The sequence below is a fragment of the Ctenocephalides felis genome, unplaced genomic scaffold, assembly GCF_003426905.1.
Source record: "Ctenocephalides felis isolate EL2017-DRISC unplaced genomic scaffold, ASM342690v1 CF-g0.4_SCAFFOLD_03573, whole genome shotgun sequence".
Taxonomy (NCBI): domain Eukaryota; kingdom Metazoa; phylum Arthropoda; class Insecta; order Siphonaptera; family Pulicidae; genus Ctenocephalides; species Ctenocephalides felis.
Genome location: NW_020539727.1, coordinates 2,627,631 through 2,651,490, shown reverse-complemented (window position 1 = coordinate 2,651,490; position 23,860 = coordinate 2,627,631). Strand labels below are relative to the sequence as shown.

Here is a 23,860-nt window from a genome sequence, read left to right as displayed (position 1 = left end):
AAGACTATTTCAATTTGTGAACATATTGCTATCAGTTTTAAAGTGGAAACCAATATCAATACTGCTTGACATTCGGCTTGACTCTTAAACCTTGACTCTGATAGGAAGGGCAGCTCATTATCCCTCTAACCACTAAACAATGGGAAACCCCTGCTTTTTTACTGTATGCAAATTAATGCTCAACATCATGTTCTTCTCGTTAAGAATAATAGAAAAGAACAAAGTATTTATAACCTTACTCAGTGTCAGATACTGATCAACTATACGTAGCAGGAAAACAATAGGAATGATGTAAGTTTTATTAACATGAACTCAATACATAAATTTATTTAACACAATTACAGTTTTATGTTGTGATATATCATATATCCGACACTTTCTAAGGTATAAATATACATTTTTCTAAAGTACATAATTTTTCTAATCAACAACTAACCAAACTATTTTTAAATGTATGCATGAAAGTGAAAACGAGAGGTGCATGGCATCGTGCCTTAAGAAACTTTATAAAAGCCTTATTTTTTAAAAAACTTTGAAAGAGAGATTTTTTGGAGATTTAGAAATTTTTGAAAAATATTATTTCCTTTTTTATTTTTTAATGCAATAGCGCTGCATATCTGTTTCAAAGATGAATTGACGAAGCGCGTATGCGCTGCGTTGTTATCTAGCGGTTGAACAGTATAAATCTTGGTACAGACCCCACAGAAATAAAACAATATAGTACTTATTAATATATAATAATCATTTTTAACTTCAAATGGCATTCCTAAAAATTTAATCAGTACTTCATTGTAAAACAAGTGAAAACTTTCGTAACATTCAAATCGGACGTTGCGTTCTCTCAAAAACTGAATAACCATTTTTAGCACTTTTTGCACTTATCTTCAAAATGGCTGGACTTGGCTTGGCCAGAAACTAATCAGCACCTTTTTCCATAAATAGGAATCAAATGTTTTTGGAATCATTCAAATCGGTTGATCCATGTGCTTGAAATCGTCGAGGAAACATTGTATCTGCACACACACACACACACATACACACATATATCAATTACATTTACATTTTTTAATATAAATGTAAAAAATCGACGCAAAAAAATCGAAAATGAAATTTTTTATATATCTTTACGTTTCAAAGGTTTCTGGATATTTTGGCATACCTTAGAAAAAATGGATGTATGTGTGTGTGCATATGTGTATGCGTGAGCTATTTCGTCGACAATTTCGGTAATACCGATCAACCGATTTGAATAATTCAAAAAACGTTCGATTTGTATTGATAAAGAAAGTGCTGATTAGTTTTTGGCGAAGGCGTTCGAATTCCACGTCTGTAATATTTTTTTAAAATTTTTTTTAAATATTTTTTATGTTTGTATAATTGATACTACATGAAGTATTTAAAATTGTTAACTCAGTGCATATATTTTCCGAACAAAAAATTGATGCATTTGAATTAAAATATGCTAATTCTAACAATAAGTCCGCTTAATTAGATTTTGTTTATATATTTCAATCAAACATATATAAACAACGTCGTCTAATCTAATAAGTTTTCAGATTTTGTCTACAAGGAACAAATAATGAGAATTCTAGTTTTATAATATTTATTCACAGACATTTTTGTTGACTGCTTATTTTTATTCTTCGAATGTTAAATTATGGTATGGGAAGTTCCAGCAATTTGCCTTAAAGCATGATGCGCCCCACTAGTTATCCTTGATTTTTTGTGATTACTATAATATATCCTACGAGAAGTTAATTATAAAAACTAAATTATGAAAACTAAAACATATCAAATGTTTAAATTAGTTTACTAACTACTAAATATTATTTGTTAACAATAAACCCCGAAGATGTAAAATTAGAAGCGTGTTATCTAAATAAAAAGTTTACAAAAATACAATTTTAATTGTTTTTTTAATAAATTTAGAATGTTTTCACTATTTAAATTTAGTAAAAAAAAACATACATATTGTTTGAATTTTTATAGAAAATATTCAAGCTTTTTTTCATATTCAACTCAAGAACGATTCAGTTTTAGTTTTACAATTTGGTCTATTAATTTTTTTTGTTAATTAAATATTAATTTGCAAGTTCATAGGTATTGATTAAGATAATATGTGAATATATTAATATTTTAGGATTTTGGTATGTTTTATATTGAATTCAACAGATTGCGTAACCATCGAAGTATCAATTATTCGATATGATTTGGGTTCAATTTCAGTTTATTCTTAATGTTGGTGCTGTGATCTAGTTAAGAAAAATACATGATTTTGTGTTATTATTGTGTTAGTTTATGTACATACCATATTATAAAATATTAATTTATAATTTATATAATTGTTATTCTATAAGTTTTGAAGTGTGCTTAAAAAACCATACGTTTGCAAATTTATCTCGAAATCGATGTGAGTACCTATATTTCTTGTCTTAAAAGAATTTTTACAAGGGTTCATTGACCACCACGATAACCTAGAAATTCATTTATGTTCCACGTTGATTTTGTAATGGATTGATTCAACATTTATTATAAACATTTTATTTTTATTTTGTTTTGCTAGAAAGTATTGATTTTTAGAAATACAGAATAAAAAGTATTAAAAATAAAATTTCACATTTCTATCTGGAGCTTGTTACAAAAATTATTCTGCGTAAATGTTTTTCTACATTGTAGAAACTACAATAAAGCGTCGCCCCAAGATTTTTTATGTAAAGTTATATTTTATTTTAATTCGTATTTTTTTAATTATTTGAATTAATTGAATTACTTTATTGTGCTATTTAATATTTTTTGAAGTTGCATAAATAGTATGAAATTATGTTTAAAATAAAAAAATATTTTAAGTATTCACATAATAAAATTCATTTCAATATCTATTAAAAGTTTTTTGTTCTTACATAAACATTTACCAAATATTTTTTCATTTTAGTACATTTTATTAACTTCCCGTAGGACAAGTCATATTAATCGCAAATAAATCGAAAACGAAATTTTTTATATATCTTTACGTTTCAGAGGTTTCTGAATATTATTTTGGTATACTTTAGAAAAAATTGATCTGTGTGTGTGTGCTTGTGTGTGTGTGTGTTCGGATACAAACTTTTGTCGCCGATTTCGGGAACACCGATTAACCGGTTTGAAAAATTCAAAAAACATTCGATTCGTGTTGATAAGGAGACGTGCTGATTAGTTTTTTGCGAAGGCAGGTCTAGCCGTTCCAAAGATACGCAGCAAAAAGTGCCAAAAATGGTAACTCAGTTTTTAAGAGAACGGAGCGTCCGATTTTAATAATTCAAAAAACATTTCACTTGTATCGACAAATTGAATAACTGAATAAATTTTTGGGAAGGCAGGTCTAGCAGTTATAAACACTCAAAATAATAATTTTAAAAAAATACCGGTTGGCGGTCAAAAATGTTTATTAGATATATGTATATCAAATTATCAGATATTTTATAGAGATTTTAATATTGTGAATACATTTTGTGTAAATTTTTTGGGTTCCGTACGTAGAATTTTAATTTTGAAGGTCATTTATATGGTTCAAACAAATGTCCTCGACATTTTTGTGTGTATGTAATAACCGAGTATGGACCAACCGATGTATAAAATTAAAAAATCATTCGGTTCGTTCTCGATCGCGAGGCGTTTTTGCAAAAGGCAATTTTGCCGTTTCGGAGGTATTGAGCGCTAAAGGTGTAAAAACGGTTATGCAATTTTTGAGAGAACGGATCATGCGATTTGATTAATTCAAAAAATATCTGGCTTGAGAAGACTGTGTGCAAAAAATGCATTTACAGAAAATTTAATAATGTTGAAAATTTTCAAAAAAAAAATCAAAATGTTCAACAAAAAATCGAAGTTTCGAAAAGTTTTCGAAGTTTTTCATCATTTTCAAAAAACACTAAATTTAAAAAAAAAAAAAAGATTTCTTACAAAAATTAGAGAATATTTCGATAATTTCAAACAAAATTGAATATTTTCAAAAATTTTCAAAATATTTAGAAAAAACGTTTTTTTTAATTCCTAAAAACTCAACCTTCTAAAAAAAATGAAAATTTTCAAAACATTTCTAATAAAACTCGATAAGAACTCGCTTAAAATTAATTTTGTGAGACGATAGTTAAGCTGTTTCTTTACATTTAGCATAAAAGTGCAAAAATTTGAAGTCTATTTAAAAGGCGTTTAAATGATATTAGTTCGAAAATGTGTAGATTAGTTTTTTTCAAAATTGTTAAAGACCTGAAAAACTGAACCGATGTCAAAAATATAAAAACCATTTGAAGAAATTCGATAAAGACTCGTTTTCGTGATCGGTTGAGTCGTTTCTTCATAATTAGCAGAAAAGTGCATATTTTTGGATAATTTTAAATTTAGAAAACCATTCGAAATATATTAGTTAAAGATTGTCCTGGCCGATTTTTCGTAATTAATTGTTAATTAAATGTTATTTGTTTAGTTATTTGTTTTTAATGGACGATTTCGATAAATATACATTTTATTCATAGCTAGTGGAGTATGGCATCGTGCCTTAAGGCAAATTAGTAAAACTTCCCGTACCGTAATGTAATATTTGAGAAATATTTGAATTTCGATATTCAAAAAAAATATTTTTCGAAAATTAAAAAAAATGAAATAAAAAAATCTTGCCTCAAAAGCAATCGTTTCATCAAAACAAGCAGATGAAAGTTTTTTGAATCATTCAAATCGGATGCTTAGTTTCTTCAAAAACTGTCGTAATTTATATATTTAGCTTCATATCTGCAAAACCGTTGGACCTGCTTTTGCTAAAAACTAAGCACCGCTTCGCTTCATCATTACAAATTGAATATTTTTTAGATCATTCAAATCGGGTGCTCAGATTTCTCAAAAACCCCATTTCTATTTTCTGCACTCTTTACTCCGTATCTCTGAAGCGGCTGGACCTGTCTTTGACAGAAAATAATCAGCACATCTCCCTATCAATACGAATCGAATGTTTTTTTAACCATTCAAATTGGTTGATCTGCGCGGCCGAAAACGTGGACAAAAAATTGTATCCATACATACATAAAAACACACACACATACATCCATTTTTTTCTAAGGTATGCCAAAATCTTTAGAAACCTTTGAAACGTAAAGATATGCAAAATAAAATTATTTTAGGTTGTCGAAGATGGCGAGCGTAGCTCTTTGGTAGCGTGTTCGATTCACACGACAGGGGTCTTCGGATCAAATCCTGTCAATGACATAGAATTTGTTAAAAATAATATGTGTAGTTAATTTGAAATCAAATAAAAATTGTATTTGTTAAATAGAATTTGAATAAAAATTAAGAAAAATAGGAATAACAAAATTTGAAGAGTTGAATTGAATTAGGAGTAAGAAGTGGAATATTGGAACTTGAAAGAAGAATGAAGCTGAAAGTTAAACAAAATTAGAAATTTGAAAAAGAGGAAGAATTGAAGAAAATAAAAAAAAAGATTAAGAAAGAATGTAGAATAGGATACATAAATAGATTGAAAATGATATAAAAATTAGAATGTAACTAAATAAAAATGTTGTAGGTGGCTAAATGCTCAGAGTAAACGAAGCCAAAAAAAAATAAAAAAAAAAAAAAAAAAATAGATTTTCGAACCATTTCTATAACTTCCACGTGAATCTACCTGAAGTTAAAAATTCATCAGAGTGTAGAATTGATGGGCAGTGTTAAAGTTTCAAAATTTCATTATCACAGTTTATAAACATAAATTAAATGCGTTATTAATTATGAAGATTTATATCACATTAAATACTTCATTATTACTCAACATTTATATTTATTTCTTTAGTGCTAATTGTATGTGCCGCACCTGACCCTCCGCATAAACATTGAAATAGCAATAATTCAATTCGATATCTCCTTTATAAAAAAATAGCGTTTTATCTCATTATCTCGTTGAGAATATACATACAAGAAATTAATGTCATATCTTTCAATACATTTGCTCTTTGATATGGGTTGTATAACGATCAGTAATTGAGTATTCAGCACGCGAATAATTTTGTTTTTCTGTATGTCAGGCATCACTTTCTTTGACCGACGAGGTACGACGGGAAATATTATGTCTTATATTATGGCAGATGTTACAAACTTTTTGCAAATATTTAGTAAATTTGCAAAAATGTTTATATAAATGACTGCAATTGTTACATATTGGATAGGCCAAAAAGTGATACAGTAATAATAATATTTAATTTTATGAAAATTTGAAAACTGTTGGAAACCCTTCAGTTGTATTAATTTCTGGTATTTGATTTTTGAATTGTTTTTCTAAGATTTTGATCCAAATCTTGTTTTTTTATGATAATTTTTATGTTCGAAATAAACATTATGGTAACAACATTGCACTAATTAATAATTCTTAACAAAATATGGGATAATTTGATATAAACATGGAGATGTAATTTTTTTTTGAAATACTGCTAACAGTTTTTCTTTTTTGATGTAATTGTTACAAATAAATCATAATATTAACTTCCCAAAGAACAAGTTTATGTTTTCATCAAATAATTCGATTCGCTAATTGTCTTCTTGTCTAATCGAATGCCTTTTTGATGTTTCAAGCCATTCTGAATCGAAAGGGACCAAATTTGGAAAAAGTATGTGTGTATGTTTGTGCATGTGCGTGAACAAATTTTTTGCCGTAAAATTTAAAAGCCATTCGATGCACTTCGACGAGGACTAACGTTGTTGTCAGTTTTGTGCGACGATCGGCCAAGCCGTTTCTTTATAAATCGCAGAAAAATGAAAAATATTTCGTCTACGTTTTAGCCCGCAATTGTGAATCGAGTTTGAAAATTCAAAAACCGTTCGAAAGATATTGGTTGGTAATCGGCCTGATTAATTTTTGGTAAAGATTAGCCGGGCCGTTTTCTTATAAAAAAGTGTTAATTTTTTTGACGATGCTTATGATTTTTTTTTGACGGTAGATATCATAGTCTTATAGATTATACTAAAATATTGTGGCCCTACGACAAGTCATTTAATTTTAAAAATTTGTCAAAGTTTGCAAAAATTGGTATCGTTTTTTGGCATTTGTTAAAATTAGATCTTTCATCGGCGTTTTCTAAAAAACGCCAGAACCGATTTCATTCGATTTAATGTATCTCGATGAGGATCATCGTTTCTCAGTTTTGTGCGATGATCGGCCGAGCCGATTCTTTGCAATTTGGCGAAATGTGTTAAAATTTTCGTCCACATTTAAGCTGATACTACCTAATCGATTTTCAAAAATTAAAAACTGTTCGAAACATTAGTTGGGAATTATACTGTGGGAGTTGTAATGATTATGACAATATATTAAATTAGAAACTCCCAACATATAAAAAAAAATATAAATTTTATTCATTATAAAAATATTACTAATAGAAAAATATAAAAATGACAAGTCCAAATGTTTTCTCTCAATCATGACCAGCCTGCTTGATCCCCACACACTTCCTGCCCAGTGTTGACCTCACAGTTTAAAAGGAAAATACAGGAAAACACGTTATAATAATATGGTGGGAAAGCAGATTAAGCAGTGGTCAATTACATATTCATCCAATGAAATAAATGACGCTTCGTCGGCAGATCCACCGTATGGCAGGTAATTCGACATTCCATCATCTCTGCATATGGTTTTGAAGTAAAATCAGGTGAAATTCCTGAACCTCGATGTTTTGGTGGACTTCTAAGATTCAGCCTCAAAATTTTCACAATGATTAAAATAATCTTGTCGACTTCAATAGCCCTTTTGATCACATATCGGATCCTCGAATCTTTGTGGCTTTCATGTTTGGAATGCATTATTTATGGGAACAGTTTCCATTTCTGCAGGCGTTGCATTCGTATCTGATGGGTTTTTATCAGAGAAAGAAGTTGGCTCTTTATCCAAATCAGGATCATTGGTTTCTTTAAAATAATAGTCCACAATTGTGGAATCCAATAAATAATTAATGTCATCATTTTGTTTTGACTCGTCGCTGGCACCGATAATGGGAGGTAGCATCAAAAAACGATTTGTTGAGTTAACGGACGAGGAGAGGTTGAATTGCATTCCAATGAAAAGTCTAGGCTCTAAATTATTTTTTTTATACATATATATATCCATTCTTCATCCATCCATTTTTGCCTGAGATGCATAAAGGCATTTCCTTCGCTATACAAAAAACTAGCTGTAAGTGGAATTCTGTCTTAAGGCAATTAAGGCATCGTGCCTTAAGGCAAATTGCTGGAACTTCCCGTACCAAAAATTATTATTTTTTTAAAAACAATTAACATTTTTGAAAAAAAATTACTTTGAAAGAATAAGATTTTTGAGAAACTATAAATTGGACAAAAAATAACTTTTCTTTGAAAAAAAACATTTTTTTTTTTGAAAAAAAATTTTTTTTTCTGTATTTTGACATATTGTAGAAGATCTGAAATTTTTTTGAAAGCAATCGTACTGCTTTAACTGCATAGGGACAAAATATAAAGCGCGTAAGCGCCGCGTCGCTGTCTAACGCATAAGCATTGGTACGGAACCCATAGAAATGTTAACAAAATGTATACTTATTGTTAAAATCTCTATAAAATATCTGATAATTTGATGTGCATATGTCTAATGATCATTTTTGACCGCCAAATGGCTCATTTTTTTACTTTTTCCTCCATATCTCCGAAACCGCTAGACCTACCTTCATGAAAATTTTATCGATTCTTCACCTTGTCAATACAAGTGAAATGTTTTTTGAATTATTCAAATCGGACGCTCCGTTCTCTTAAAAACTGAGTTACCGTTTTCGGCACTTTTTGCCCCGTATCTTCGGAACGGCTAGACCTGCCTTCGCCAAAAACTAATCAGCACGTCTCCTTATCAATACGAATCGAATGTTTTTTGAATTATTCAAATCGGTTGATCCGTGTTCCCGAAATCGTCGACGAAAATTTGTATCCGCACATACATACACACACGCACATACATACATACATACATACATACATACATACATACATACATACATACACACACACACACACACACACATACATCCATTTTTTCTAAGGTATGCCAAAATGTTCAGAAACCTTTGAAACGTAAAGATATATAAAAATTTTCATTTTCGATTTTTTTGCGATTACTATAACTTGCCCTACGGGAAGTTAACAACTTTATAGGGCAGTAATATTTTAGTATTTTCCATAAGACCACAATAAAAAAAATCAAAAATAAAAACCCGCGGGAACTTCATACGTAACCGAATGGTGATGAAAAAAAATCGCGTATTTGATGATAATTATTAATTTAAAAAGTTATTTTAAAGCCAAGTACATATTCTATTCAGATTAATTAAATAAATTTTGACCATAACTTAATTTTACATAATTTTTTCTATATCCTTTTAACCTTTCGGCTTGTTGTGCACGTTGAAATTGTCTGGCAATTTGATTTTTGAACTTCCCAATGAATAAAATATATGGTATAAAAATTTGAAGCGTGCAAGAACAAGTTTAATTTTAGGGGTTTTTTACACTTTCAAACGTCTGGGCGACCATGATGTGCAGGGCTAAAACCTGTCTGACCATGGTACACTGAGAATCACCAGAACAAAATTTTTAAACTTACAGGAACACTGTTATGCAAAAGGTTTACTAGCTCTCCGTCTAGTATGTCAATAAAATGCTGTGCTAAATAAAGACAGTTTCAGACCAAGGATGCTTGTGGCACCCCAAATTCGATGGTCATACAGCTATATTCTCATCTTACAGGAATGCCGTTATTCGGAAGGTTCACTAGCTCCCTGCCTAGTATGTCAATGAGGTGTTGGGCTAATCCAGTAGGATTTTTGTATAAAGAATTAGTTTCAGACCAAGAATGCTTCCTTGTGGCACCCCAATATCGATAGTCATAGCGCTATATTTTCATCGGATTTAGCGTGAAGTATTAAAACATAAACATTTGCATTATTAAGATAATTTTAATTAACAAGAAAGCTCAAATTAGTCAAGATTCAAGTGAAAACCTATATACTACTGCAAAAATAAATTACCCGTTATTTTTCTGATGCACTGTGATAGATATGTTGCAAAATTTATATGTCGTCGTTAGTCGTGCTTAACAAGTCAAATCAAAATTTTTGAAATTGAATAATATCGATAGAAAAAATTCTCAAAACTTAAGCAAACCCAACTTTTAAATTCTGCAATAATGCAGTACAACTTCTAAGTCTAAGTTCTGAATAAGTTTCGCTAGGATATTTTTTACAGTTCACGATTAAAAATACTATTAAAAGACAAACAGGTATCATTTCAGGTATTTCAGTACATTGAATTAAATTTCTTTCAAAAGGATATATAGGTTTTTAGTTCGCGAATGTAATCTTTTGGCATTGACTGCCCCGAGGAACAACAAACAAAAAGTTGATGGTCCTCCAAATTTATGAGAAACACTCATAGATAAATTCCAACCAATCTGACATCATATGTTTCAAACAGTTTTATTTGCCCAAAATTGTACAAATATTATCATTGTCATTGTTGATAACGTGATTACGTCTAAATTCGCGGTCTAAGCATGATAAAGCAAAAAAAAATTAGCCAAACACTTGATGATGCAAATTAGCGAAGCCATACATGGTCAATTCATTTATCATTACATAACAAAAAAAATATGTTTCATCTTAGTCACTCATATAATGATTGCAATTCGTTTTCATACAAATGTTATGTTCAGTTTGCTCGAATGACCGATACGCAAGTTTGTTTAAAATCATGTAAACACTCGACTCTTACTGAGATAATTTATTATGAAAACATATATGTGTGATTAATAATAAGTAAAAAAATTATTAAAAATAAAGTGCAATATAATAAACATATATGAAAAATAACGCATGGCAAATTAAATTAATAATTGGTGCTGAAATTTGAATGCAGTTTGCGAGTTGAAAGGAGCAAAAACAACATCACGTAAGTTGAATAAACATGTCATAAATATGAGTTTAAAAAAATTGGTATCAAACACCTTTATAATGAGATCTGTATTTGAGCTTGGTTGAATTTAAAACAATGTATGTTAATAATTGTACCTTGCAATAAACAGAGTGTAGATTCGATTAACAAAGCTAATTATTTGACTTAACTTTTCTGTCAATCAAATGTATGAGAAATGTTTCACTTTTATACAAAGAAACGGCTTGGCTGATCGTCGCGCAAAGTTGATAAACGCCTCATCCAGATACATCGAATGGCTTTTATATTTTTGAAATGGATCCAGCCGTTTTTGAGAAAATATCTATTTATGGCAAAAAATCTGTTCACATGCACACACACACATACTTTTCCCAAATTTGGTCTCATTCGATTCAGAATGGCTTGAAACGTCGAGAAAACATAAAATTATCGAAACAGATTTTTTTATGTAAGCATAAACTTCTCCTTCGGGAAGTTAATAAAAACAATTTGTGTGTGTGATCATACTGATGTTTTTAATATGAAAATCCTTATATATATATATATATATATATATATATATATATTATATATATATATATATATATTATATATATATATATATATATATATTATATATACATGGTCTGTTCAAAAAGTACCCGGAATTACTAATAATTAAATTTCGCGGGTCTGGAGTGTCTGATTGTCAAAATTTTTTTTTATTGTGTTGGTATACATGCCCCTAAAGTATGATGAAATTTTCAGCTATATTCACTGTTTACTTTGTCTGTGGTAGTCGCTAAGGTTCGACGTGTTTTTCTGAGCTCGGCGATTTTTACAATGGAAGAATTGAAAAGTCAAAGAATTTGTATTAAATTTTGCGTAAAAAATGAAATAAAGTGTTGCAAAGTGCAAAAATTCACCAGATATGGCTCCGTGTGACTTTTTCCTATTCCCAAAGTTGAAGAGACCCATGAAAGGACGGCGGTTTTCCTCGATTGAAGAAAATCGCTGAGAGTGCACAAGGACATATCAAAAAGTGAATATCAAGGGTGCTTCGAAAATTGGAAAAAACGCTGGCATAAGTGTATTATATCTGGGGGGGACTACTTTGAAGGGGACCACATTAATGTAGACGAATAAATAAATATTTTTTTGAAAAAACGAAAATTCCGGGTACTTTTTGAACAGACCTCGTATATATTATTATTATTATTTATTATCTTGTTAGTACAGAAATATATCATATATGCACTAGTTTAATAGCTATCAAACATTTGAAATTTTATATAATAATTTTTGTTATCATCACTAAAACCAATTATCACTTAAATAATGAAATTCTTACTTTTTTATATTTTGAGTAATTGAAAATTTCGATTCAGTGTTTGAGAGAATGGAGCGACCGATTTGAATGATTCACAAAACATTTTACTGGCATTGAAGGAATAAAAAATCAACTATTTCAGGTCCAATGTGGAAAACAATTTTACACTTTTCGGCTAATTGTGAAGAAACGGCTTAGCTAATCGTCATGCAAAATTAATAAACGCAAGTACATAATTTAGTTTGTAGCTTATATTTTTTTATTTGTCTCATCCAGAATTATGTATGATTTTTATGTTATAATTTTTTCTGATAAATTTTAAATGATATAAATTTTTAAATCTTATGTATACAAAATCAGCAAATAACCATGTTCGACTTAGTATGAATTATTTACAAGTTACCATCTGGAAACGATGCGTATATTTAGAATTTTACTCACAATCAAAATGTATTTGAACACTAGTACCATCGACACGAAATATTCGAAGGAAATAAAAACACATTAGTATATTAGTATTAATATGAAGTGAAAAAAATTAAATAAGTACTTATTTTCATCTAACGAAATATTTAAAAAACATTATTCAACTACATGTGATTTCTCGTGCTATTTTCAATTACTCAAAATATAAAAAGGCAAGAATTCATTATTTTAGTGATAATTGGTGTTAGTGTTGATAACTGAAAATATAAAATATTAAATGTTTGATAGCTATTAAACTAGTGCATATACGATATGTTTCTGCAAAACAGGATAATAAATAATATTTTTACAAATATATACAAAAAAAATTCGTAAATGAAATTATTTTAGAAATAATGTTAGAAAATATCGCTAGTGTTATTCAATTTGGACAAATTTGAAAAAAATACTAGGCATCACACTAGCACGAACAACCGCTTAGGACACCAATTTCGTGGGCCAATAATAATTTAGGATGTTGGTTTGTTTATACTATGAACTCTATCACTATGCAAGTTGCATTATCAAAGTCGTCCAAATATTTTCTTCAACAATTAGTTTCGAGGAAACTATTCTCCCAAAAACTAATAATAAATAGTAATAAAATAATAACAAATCTTTACCAAAAACTAATCACCATGATAGTCAACTGATATCTGTCGAACAGTTTAAGAATTTTCAAATCCGGTTTAGGATTTTTGCCGTTGACGTTTTGCGAAATAATATATATACTATTCGACTAATTATAAAGAAACCAATCCTTCAAGTTTCTATCAAGCTATCAAATGTTTTTAAAAAATTTAAAACCGTGCAAGCCGTTTTTAACCCTTCCGGGACGGTATTCTAAAAATTGTTCAAAAAGTCGGTTTGTGTAATATTTTAATGTCTGATATACGAGTATGTTAAAATGAAAATCATGAAAAAAAATTTTTAAATAATAGGGGGGCAGCTGGGGAGGCTTTTGTTGGTACACATTTGTACCAACTATCCTATAAAAACAATAAAAAAAATTATTGTACAATTCAGAAGATAAATAAAATGTATGATAAAGCGTTTTAATTTATAATAGAAACATTTTTGGCATAAAAGTTCCCTAATATTAGTGTCTACCCTAATATTGGTGTCAACGTCAATATTCAGAATAATTTGAAACATTGAGAAAACATAAAATTAGGAAAATATACGTATAAAAAGAAGAATACTAATTTAGAAAAACTATGATCACAAGATTAAAAATAAGTCATCATAGCAATTACAATGCCAAAATTAATAATCGATAGCATTTTTAGCGACTCATTGATAAGAATTATCTTGACCATGTTATCACCAAACCATTACCATTACAACATATGTAAGCACATTTTGCAAGTAGTTTCCTTCACAGTTGTGTTAAGTGCTAAAACTATTATTTATTATTTTATAAAAAGGTAAATATATTCATCTCAGTACATTTTAAAATAATTTTGAAGTTTCGTTTGAATAATCTCTTCACCCTTGAATATTTTGTCTTATCTATTTCCCGTTGTATTTTTTTAAATTGCTATAAAATATTTGTACTCATTTTTTAATTTGTACATTTTATTAATTGATTAAGACCGGCGTAGTAAATGTAAACCAAAACTAGTGGTGTATGGCATCGTGCCTTAAGGCAAATTGCAAAAACTTCCCGTACCGTTACAAAATGTTCGAGAAATATGTTTTCAAACAGATTATTATAATTACAGTAACAATGTCTAATATTTATAAGAATTATATAAACTTAATTGCGAAGTTGAAATTATTTTGAACTTTAGTCAGAATTAAAATTAAAATCAGAATTATTTTCGATATACAAAAAAAATTTTTTTTGCTCTGTATTTTCGAAATGGCTGGACCTGCCTTCGCCAAAAACTAATCATTACAAATTAAATGTTATTTAGATCATTCAAATCGGATACTCCGTTCTCTTAAAAACTCGATTTGTATTTTCTGCTTTGCCAAAAACTAATCAGCACATCTCCCTATCAATTGAAATCGAATGTTTTTTGAACCATTCCAATCTGTTGATCCGTGCGCCCGAAAGCGTGAACGAAAAAATGCGGACACAAAACACACACACACACATTCATTTTTTCTGAGTTATGCTAAAATGTTCAGAAATCAAAACGTGAAGATATGCAAAAAAAATCATTTCGATTTTAGGCCCATTACCCTATGGGGAGTTAAAAAATGAATTGTTGTATAGATCACTGAGTTTAACCGATGGTATTTACAGAAGCGCCTCCAAACTGAAGAAAAACTAGCTGTAAGTGAAATTCTGTCTTAAGGCAATTAGGGCATCGTGCCTTAAGGCAAATTGCTGGAACTTCCCGTACCAAAAATCATTATTTTTTAAAAAACGATTAACATTTTTGAAAAAAATTTACTTCGAAAAAATTAGATTTTTGAGAAACTATAAATTTGACAAAAAATTACTTTTTTTTTGAAAAAAAAAATTTTATTTGTGAAAAAAAATTTTTTTTTGAAAGAAAAAATTTTTTTTTGAAGACAAAATTTATTTTTGAAAAGAAAAATGTTTTCTTCATTTTGACATATTTTGGAAATTCTGAACTTTTTTTCAAAGCAATCGTACTGCTTGAACCGCATAGAGACGAAATGTCACAGCGCAAGTGCCGCGCCGCCGTCTAACGCATAAGCATTGGTACGGAACCCATAGAAATGTAAAAAAAAATTATACTTATTGTTAAAATCTCTATAAAATATCTGATAATTTGATGTGCATATGTCTAATGATCGTTTTTAACCGCCGAAAGGCATTTTTTTTTACTTTTTTCATTAGATCTCGGAAACCGCTAGACCTGTCTTCATGAAAATTTGATCAATTCTTCATCTTGCCAATACAAGTAAAATATTTTTTGAATTATTCAAATCGGACGCTCCGTTCTCTTAAAAACTGAGTTACCGTTTTCGGCACTTTTTGCCCCGTATCTTCGGAACGGCTAGACCTGCCTTCGCCAAAAACTAATCAGCACGTCTCCTTATCAATACGAATCGAATGTTCTTTGAATTATTCAAATCGGTTGATCGGTGTTCCCGAAATCATCGACGAAAATTTGTATCCGCACATACATACACACACGCACACACACACACATACACACACACACACATACATCCATTTTTTCTAAGGTATGCCAAAATATTCAGAAACCTTTAAAACGTCGAGAAATGCAAAAATTTTCATTTTCGATTTTTTTGCGATTACTATAACTTGCCCTACGGGAAGTTAAAAATATTTATGTGCTTATCAAAAACATACTTTCATCAATATTATAATAGTATACATTGTTATTTTCAAACATCCTTAGTTTATTAATATTTATTGATTTATTACTTTGCAGTTTCACCATTTGTCGGAAAGTTTTTTAAGTTCCTAAAAAAATTGTATGTTTTCGTCATTCTGTCAAACAGCTGTACAAAACCGTCCATGTTGTATGATAAATTTATGAAATTGTGTTACGTAGCTGTCACATAACGAACAAAACCCGTTCAAGCCGATTGAAGGTTATAACTAAACGTAACATAAATCGTTTCGTTTTATCAACGTAACATAAACGTTTTTATCTGTGCTACGTTATTTTAACTTTAGTGATTTACTGGGTACCTAACATAATTTAAGTTCAACAAAGTAATAATTAGAGCATTTGTAACGTTTTAATACTAGTATTTTAGGCATGTTCAATTTTACAAGATATAAATAAAGCTGGGTAAGAAATTTAAAAAAATGAACTCCCCGATATGTGTAAATAATGAAAAATAATCAATGAAAAATAAATTAATTTATAAGTGATTAAAGTATGAAAACGAACGAACACGATAACTCGGAATATTTTCTAGAAGCAATTTTTCAAAAATCAACAATTTTTACAATTGAACCAGTTTCCGTAGGACTTTAATGCTTTAGTATGTTCATTAAAACCAAGTACTCTATACCAAGTGAATCGTCTAATTTTAATCTGAATAAACGTCAAAAAAAACTACTCATTGTCTCAAACTTTGATAAATTAAATTTTTAAAATCAAACTACATGTCGTAAGGCCGTGATATTTTAGTAAGTTCTATAAGACCATGATGTATATCGCCAAAAAGTTCCATAATAATAATATGCAATGGTTATGTATATTTATTCAAAATGTTTGATAATAAAAAACCCAAGTTTTCAAAATAAAAAATTGAGTATAATTGATGCATTAAGGTTTGAATAATATTATATTAATGTTTTTATATTTAATTATATCCTCAAAGCATATATTTGTACTTAATATAATTATAATAATAAATTTTGTTCATTTTCAGAAAAATGTTGGAATACATTTTACTCGTAGTAGTATTGCTGTTTGCACTGTACATATATGGAACATGGACCTTTGATAGATTCAAAGGCACAATCGTTCCATATGTGAAACCAGTTGTGTTGGTTGGAAATTCTTTGAAACTCGCGTTAAGGATGGAAAATGTCATTGAAAGCATAGGAAGATCATATGATGCATTTCCACAGAGCAGGTAATTAAAATCGTTAAGAAAATTAAATGAAGTCGGGCCAAGATTTTTGCTTGGCAAAGACTTTTGATGTATAGATAAATGAGGAAATCTGCCTTATAACGTAGCGTTGTTATGGCAACGCTATCTTAGGTTCATTACTTGGTCGTAAAAACTGTGAAAATGTCTTATCTATTTGCTGTGCGATCAGGCGTATTTTACATATAAACAAACAAGGAAGAATGTTATGACAACTGCATCATCAAAAATACTGTTAGCATAACATTCTTCCTTGCTTTTCTATATGTAAAATACGCCTGATCCCACAGCAAATAGACATTTACACAGGTTTCAGTACTAAGCAATGATAAGCATAATAATTATTAAAAACAGTAAATTTATAATTTAATCAATAAGTAATAGCTGTTATTTATAGCTTCCTTAATATTAATAAAGTGATGAGAATAGAATCAATAAAAACCAACTAACAAAGAGAGAATATTCATACCTCCAGCAAAATCTTTTGGAGTCACCAGCCTTTAAATTGAGTATTTATTAGTGTTATGTTATAGATTCGTTGGAGTTTTCCAAATGCGCTTATTTTCCGTTTTACTGAGAGATCCCGAATTAATTCGCCAAGTAGGTGTCAAAGATTTCGATAGTTTTACAAATCATCGCCCCTTTTTCGACGTCGATGTGGAACCACTGTTTGGAAGCAGCCTCTTTGCTTTGCAAGGTAAAATATTTCACTTATATTCAAACGAATCAAATCCTACTAAGAATGTCTCAATATTATTAATTATATAAAAATATTGTTTTATTAATATTTATATTTTACAGATCAAAAATGGCGCGACATGAGGGCAACGCTCAGTCCAGCATTTACAGGAAGCAAAATGAGACTTATGTTCGAATTTATTGTTGAGTGCGCAGAACAAATAACACATTATTTACATCAGGAAGTTAATAAAAAAGGTAACATAAATTATTATTGAATTTGCCAATTTATTACACTATAGCCCCCTGTACCCATCCCGCTTCGCCGTGTTTTCAATTAAAAATTTGAACAGAAATGCGTATTAGTTACATCTAATCTACCAGTTTTCTTCGCTTCCAGTTTGCCTGTCTATATGACCACCTATCTACCTCTCTACCTTTCTATCAGTTTACCCATCAACCAATTTACCTGTCCACAAATTTACCTGTCCACAAATTTACCTGTCCACCAATTTACCTGTTCACCAGTATAACTATTCACAAGTATGTCTGTCTACCTATTTACGTGTCCATAGGTCAACCTGTTTACCTCTCTACATATTTGTTTATCTACCAGTTGTTCTGTCCACCATTTTACATTTCCTCATGTCTACCTGTACATCTGTGTACGAATTTACCTATCTACCTGTTAATCTGTTTACCTATTAACCTGCCCACCAATGTATCTGCCGAACTGTTAATTAGTATACCAATTTAGCTGTCCACCAATTTACCAATGTACTTGTCATCTCGTTCTAGAATGTAGAATCTACATGTCTACCAATTAACCTGTCTACCTGTCTATCTGTCTAGATATTCGTCTATCTACCAGTTAAACAAAATAGTAGGCAAATCCGAGAATTGGGCTAATAGTGTAGAAAAATTGATGATATAAATGCTCAATTGGACGCAATTGATTTGTCCCATAAATAATATATTTTTCTGTAAACTCAGAAAGCTTATCACAAAAGTAGTTAATCCTAGGATATTAACAAATATATAATAGCATTGGGTATTTCCAAAACAAAATATTATAAATATATTACAAAGCCTAATTAAATTTATTTCCCTACAGGAGCACTCGACCTAGAGGTAAAAGATCTAGTTACAAAATACGCTAATGATGTCATTGCTACTTCTGCATTTGGAATTAAAGTAGATTCCTTGAAGGATCCTGAAAATATTTTTTATAAAATGGGTAAAAGAGTTACTAACTTCTCAGGAGTCTTGGTCAGCTTGAAATTTTTTGCATTCATGATGATGCCTCGCGTTATGAAAGTAAGCTAATTAAAAGATTTAAATAAGTTTAATTATTGATAATTTAAAAAAAGATTTAAATATTAGAATAAATTCCAATTATTCGTTTCTAACTTATACAAGGTATCGTAGTTTTTCAGAGTATCACTGCTCGACCGAACCTGTGGTCAGTTTTTCCGTACATTAGTGCACGACACAATGGAAACGAGGGAAGAACAAGGAATTGTTAGACCTGATATGATCCATTTGCTTATGCAGGCTAAAAAGGGAGCATTGCAGCATGATGCAGCTGGTGATGTGGCCCATGATGCCGGATTTGCAACCGTCACTGAATCTGCGATCACTAAAACACACACTCCTAGGAGAGGTGAGTCTTTCACAACTAAAACAAAGACTACAAATTACTGTATGTGGTGGTTTGGTTTGAACCTTAAAACTCTATTAAAAACAGCCAATGTATTAAAAAAATATTGGATTTTTAATTTATTTCAAAATTTGAAAAAACAATTAACTTCCCGTAGGTTAAGTTATAGTAATGGATCAAAAATCTAAAATGAAAATTTTTGCATATCTTCACGTTTCAGAAGTTTATGAACATTACCTCAGAAAAAAGTTGTGTGTGTGTGTGTGTGTGGAGACAACTTTTGGCGTACTATATCGGTGGTATGGATGAACCGATTTGAAACATTCAAAAAGCAATCGATTTCTATTGATAGGGAGACAGCGGCTTCGGAGATATGGAGCAAAAAGTGCTAAAAATTACAGTTTTCAAAAGAACGAATCAACCGATTTAAATTATCCAAAAACATTTGATTTAGAACTAAGAATCCGATTTAAATGATTAAAGAAACTTTCTACTTGTGTTGACGAAACGATTGCTTTTGGCGAAAGATTTTTTTTTTTATTTTATTTTTTTTTTTTTTCAAAATATATTAGAAATAGAATAAATTAGAATAGAATATTGAAAAATAATTCGGATTTTAATTCTAATTATAGCCAAAGATCTAAACATCATTTATATACTTTAAATAAATAATTTTAACTGCAATTCAGTTTATATATAATACATATAAATATTAAACAATGTTCTTTATTTTAAATCCGATTGATCAAGTTTTATTTATTTACTTCTTATGAAAAAAATAATAATGAAAGTTACATTATTTATAATAATCTATTTGAAAACGTTTATTACTCCTCGAATATTTCATTAAGATACGAGAAGTTCTAGCAATTTGCCTTAAGGCACGATGCCATAAACCACTTTTCCAGTTTTCTTTTCTTTTAATTTAAAAAATGATTTGAATTTTAATTTCAACTCTAGCTAAAATTTTAAAACTCTTTTATATACATCGAACACTTAATTTTAACTTGCAATTTCAGTTTATAAAATTCAGTTTATAAAACTCTTATAAATTCTTATAAATTATATAAAGGTAGGATCCTTAATTCTTACTCCGCTTCATTAGTTTGTTGATTTACTTTTCATGTGAATAGGTATAAACGTCGTCCAATTTGAGACCTCTTACATTTTGTCTATAAAATACGAATAATGAGATTTTCAGTATTTATAATATTCTATTTGAAAACATTTATTAACTTCCCGTAGGGCAAGTTATAGTAATCGCAAAAAAATCGAAAATGAAAATTTTTATATATCTTTACGTTTCAGAGGTTTCTGAACATTTTGGCATACCTTAGAAAAAATGGATGTATGTGTGTGTGTGTGTGTGTGTGTGTGTATGTGTGTGTGTATGTATGTATGTGTGTGTATGTATGTGCGGATACAAATTTTCGTCGACGATTTCGGGAACACGGGTCAACCGATTTGAATAATTCAAAAAACATTCGATTCGTATTGATAAGGAGACGTGCTGATTAGTTTTTGGCGAAGGCAGGTCTAGCCGTTCCAAAGATACGGGGCAAAAAGTGCCGAAAACGGTAGCTCAGTTTTTGAGAGAACGGAGCGTCCGATTTGAATAATTCAAAAAACATTGACAAGATGAAGAATCGATAAAATTTTCATGAAGGTAGGTCTAGCGGATTCGGAGATATGGAGGAAAAAGTAAAAAAAATGAGCCATTTGGCGGTCAAAAATGATCATTAGACATATGCTCATAAAATTATCAGATATTTTATAGAGATTTTAACAATAAGTATACAATTTGTTAACATTCCTATGGGTTCCGTACCAATGCTTATGCTTTAGACAGCGACGCGGCGCTTACGCGCTTTATATTTAGTCCCTATGCAGTTAAAGCAGTACGATTGATTGCTTTGAGAAGAAAGTTCAGATCTTCCACAATATGTCAAAATAAAAAAAAAAATTTTTTCAAAAAAAAAAAAATTAAAAAGAAAAATTTTTTTTTAAAAAAAAAAATTTTCAAAAAAAAAGTAATTTTTTGTCCAATTTATAGTTTCTCAAAAATCTTATTTTTTTCAGAGTAATTTTTTTTTTCAAAAATGTTAATCGTTTTTACAAAAATAATAATTTTTGGTACGGGAAGTTCCAGCAATTTGCCTTAAAGCACGATGCCCTAATTGCCTTAAGACAGAATTCCACTTACAGCTAGTTACTCTTCATTACGGTACGGGAAGCTCCAGCAATTTGTCTTAAGTTTGTCAAAATGTTTTCCAAAAAAATAATTTTTGGAGATAGAATTTTTTAATAAAAAAAAACACCGCCTTGTGCAAATATTGAACTAGATGTAATTAAGACAATTTAAAACTTCTAATTAATATTTTATTTTCCCTATTACAGTTTGGTCAAATGATGAGATAACTGGTCAGGCCCTATTATTCTTTTTGGCTGGCTTCGAAACAATTTCAACAGCATCCAGTTTTACCGCATATGAATTGGCAATAAATCCAGATGTACAGAAAACACTTCAAGAAGAAATAGATACTGTATGTCAAGAATTGAAACAATCTAATCATAAAAATGTGGATTACGAGAGACTGCATAAGATGAAGTACTTGGATATGGTCGTATCAGGTAACAAAACTTATTTGTGAATCATTGGTTTCAATTCATAAACTTACCAATTTTTTTTATAGAGGGTTTAAGAAAATGGCCAGCAGCTCCATTCACTGACAGAGTTTGCAATAATCGTTACCTTTTGGAAGACCACAATAGAAATAAATATGAGGTTAAAACAATCTTTGTATCTACAGCAAAAACAATTTTGATTTACTAAAATTTTTAATATTTATAGGTGAAGAAAGGTGAAACTTTATTTATTTCGATATACCACATACACCATGACGAAAAATATTATGACAATCCAGATAAATTTGATCCGAATAGGTTTAGTGAAGAAAACAAACATAATATAAAACCTTTCACATATATGCCGTTTGGTGTAGGACCACGGAATTGCATTGGTAATATATACTTCCTATAATTAGCAATAAAAATTTAAGTAAATAATCCATAGTGATATATACTTTCATATACCTTTTTTTCAAAATTTTTTTTTTTCATAGGTTCAAGATTTGCTTTGATGGAAATGAAGGCGTTCTTTTTCAATATATTGAAAGAATTTGATATCGTACCATCAGAAAAAACTCAGATACCTTTGAAACTAGCAAAGAGTGCAGTACAAATGAAGCCTGAAAATGGATTTTGGATTAAGTTACAACCACGAAAAATTAATTGATAAATATATAATGTGATCTAAACAACAAGTATTATACTAATAGCTTACATTTTTATCATTACTCATGCTACACATATATATTAAAATAAATATATGTGATTTAATATTTGATCAATTTATGTATAAATATACATATAATAAAAATACATCACAATATAATAGTTAACTAGTGATTTACCGTAATGAAAAAATATTCGAGGAATATTACATGTTTTCAAATAGATTATTATAAATACTAAAACTTTTATTAGACTTAAATTCACCTCTAAGCTAACTTTCAAAATATATCAGCAACATACTTTTTAAGGTCACCATTTTGTCCAAATTTAATGTTTCTAACTCTTTCAATTTAGTTAATAATTTAATAAACTTGATTATTCCGTCTGATTATTCTTTAGTTAGTTTTGATGTCATTTTGCCTTTTACAAATGTTCCGTGGTATTTAGCTCTTGATGCTGTTTGTGATCGTTGGAGTGAAATCGAGAGTCATACTTCTATTGATTTGAATTGGCTTAAACACATTTTAAATTTTATTTTAAGTAATACTTATTTTTGTTTCGAAGATCGTTTCTTGTCTCAGATTTTTGGTTTACCAATGGAATCCAGTATCAGTCCTCCATTAGCTGATTTAACTTTACAACTTTTAGTAAAATCTGTTTTATCCAAATTACCTGTTCAACCAGTTTTTTACTACAGATATGTTGATGATATTCTCTTATGTTTAAAAAAAGATTACATTTTTGAAACACTGAATTATTTTAATTCTTTCAATAACTCTTTGGAGTTTACTTTTAAACTTGAATGTGATAGCTCAATTAGTTTTTTAGATTCAAAAATCATCAAAAGTAATTCAGACAACCGCATACTCACTGATTGGTATCAAAAACCAACTTGGTCTGGTAGATACATAAATCATTTTTCTTTTCATTCACGC

General features: G+C 29.5%; 1 protein-coding gene across 1 annotated transcript; it reads left to right on the top strand.

The window, feature by feature from the left end:
• Window positions 1-14,135: 14,135 nt before the first annotated feature.
• LOC113389293 (cytochrome P450 9e2-like) lies at window positions 14,136-22,926 on the top strand. Its single transcript, XM_026626342.1, has 10 exons — window positions 14,136-14,163; window positions 17,072-17,278; window positions 17,827-17,990; window positions 18,095-18,229; window positions 19,086-19,288; window positions 19,400-19,634; window positions 22,029-22,262; window positions 22,325-22,416; window positions 22,483-22,651; window positions 22,754-22,926. Exons 2-10 carry the CDS (start codon window positions 17,076-17,078, stop codon window positions 22,924-22,926), a joined length of 1,608 nt encoding a protein of 535 aa, XP_026482127.1. The 5' UTR covers window positions 14,136-14,163; window positions 17,072-17,075.
• Window positions 22,927-23,860: the final 934 nt, after the last annotated feature.

What these genes read in the sequence shown, in the direction of transcription:
- LOC113389293 (XM_026626342.1), top strand. Translation starts at nt 17,076, where the DNA reads ATGTTGGAATACATTTTACTCGTAGTAGTATTGCTGTTTGCACTGTAC. An exon ending in CAGCCTCTTTGCTTTGCAAG is followed by an intron (nt 17,991 to 18,094) that starts GTAAAATATTTC and finishes TATATTTTACAG; the next exon opens with ATCAAAAATGGCGCGACATG. An exon ending in TGATGCCTCGCGTTATGAAA is followed by an intron (nt 19,289 to 19,399) that starts GTAAGCTAATTA and finishes AAGGTATCGTAG; the next exon opens with TTTTTCAGAGTATCACTGCT.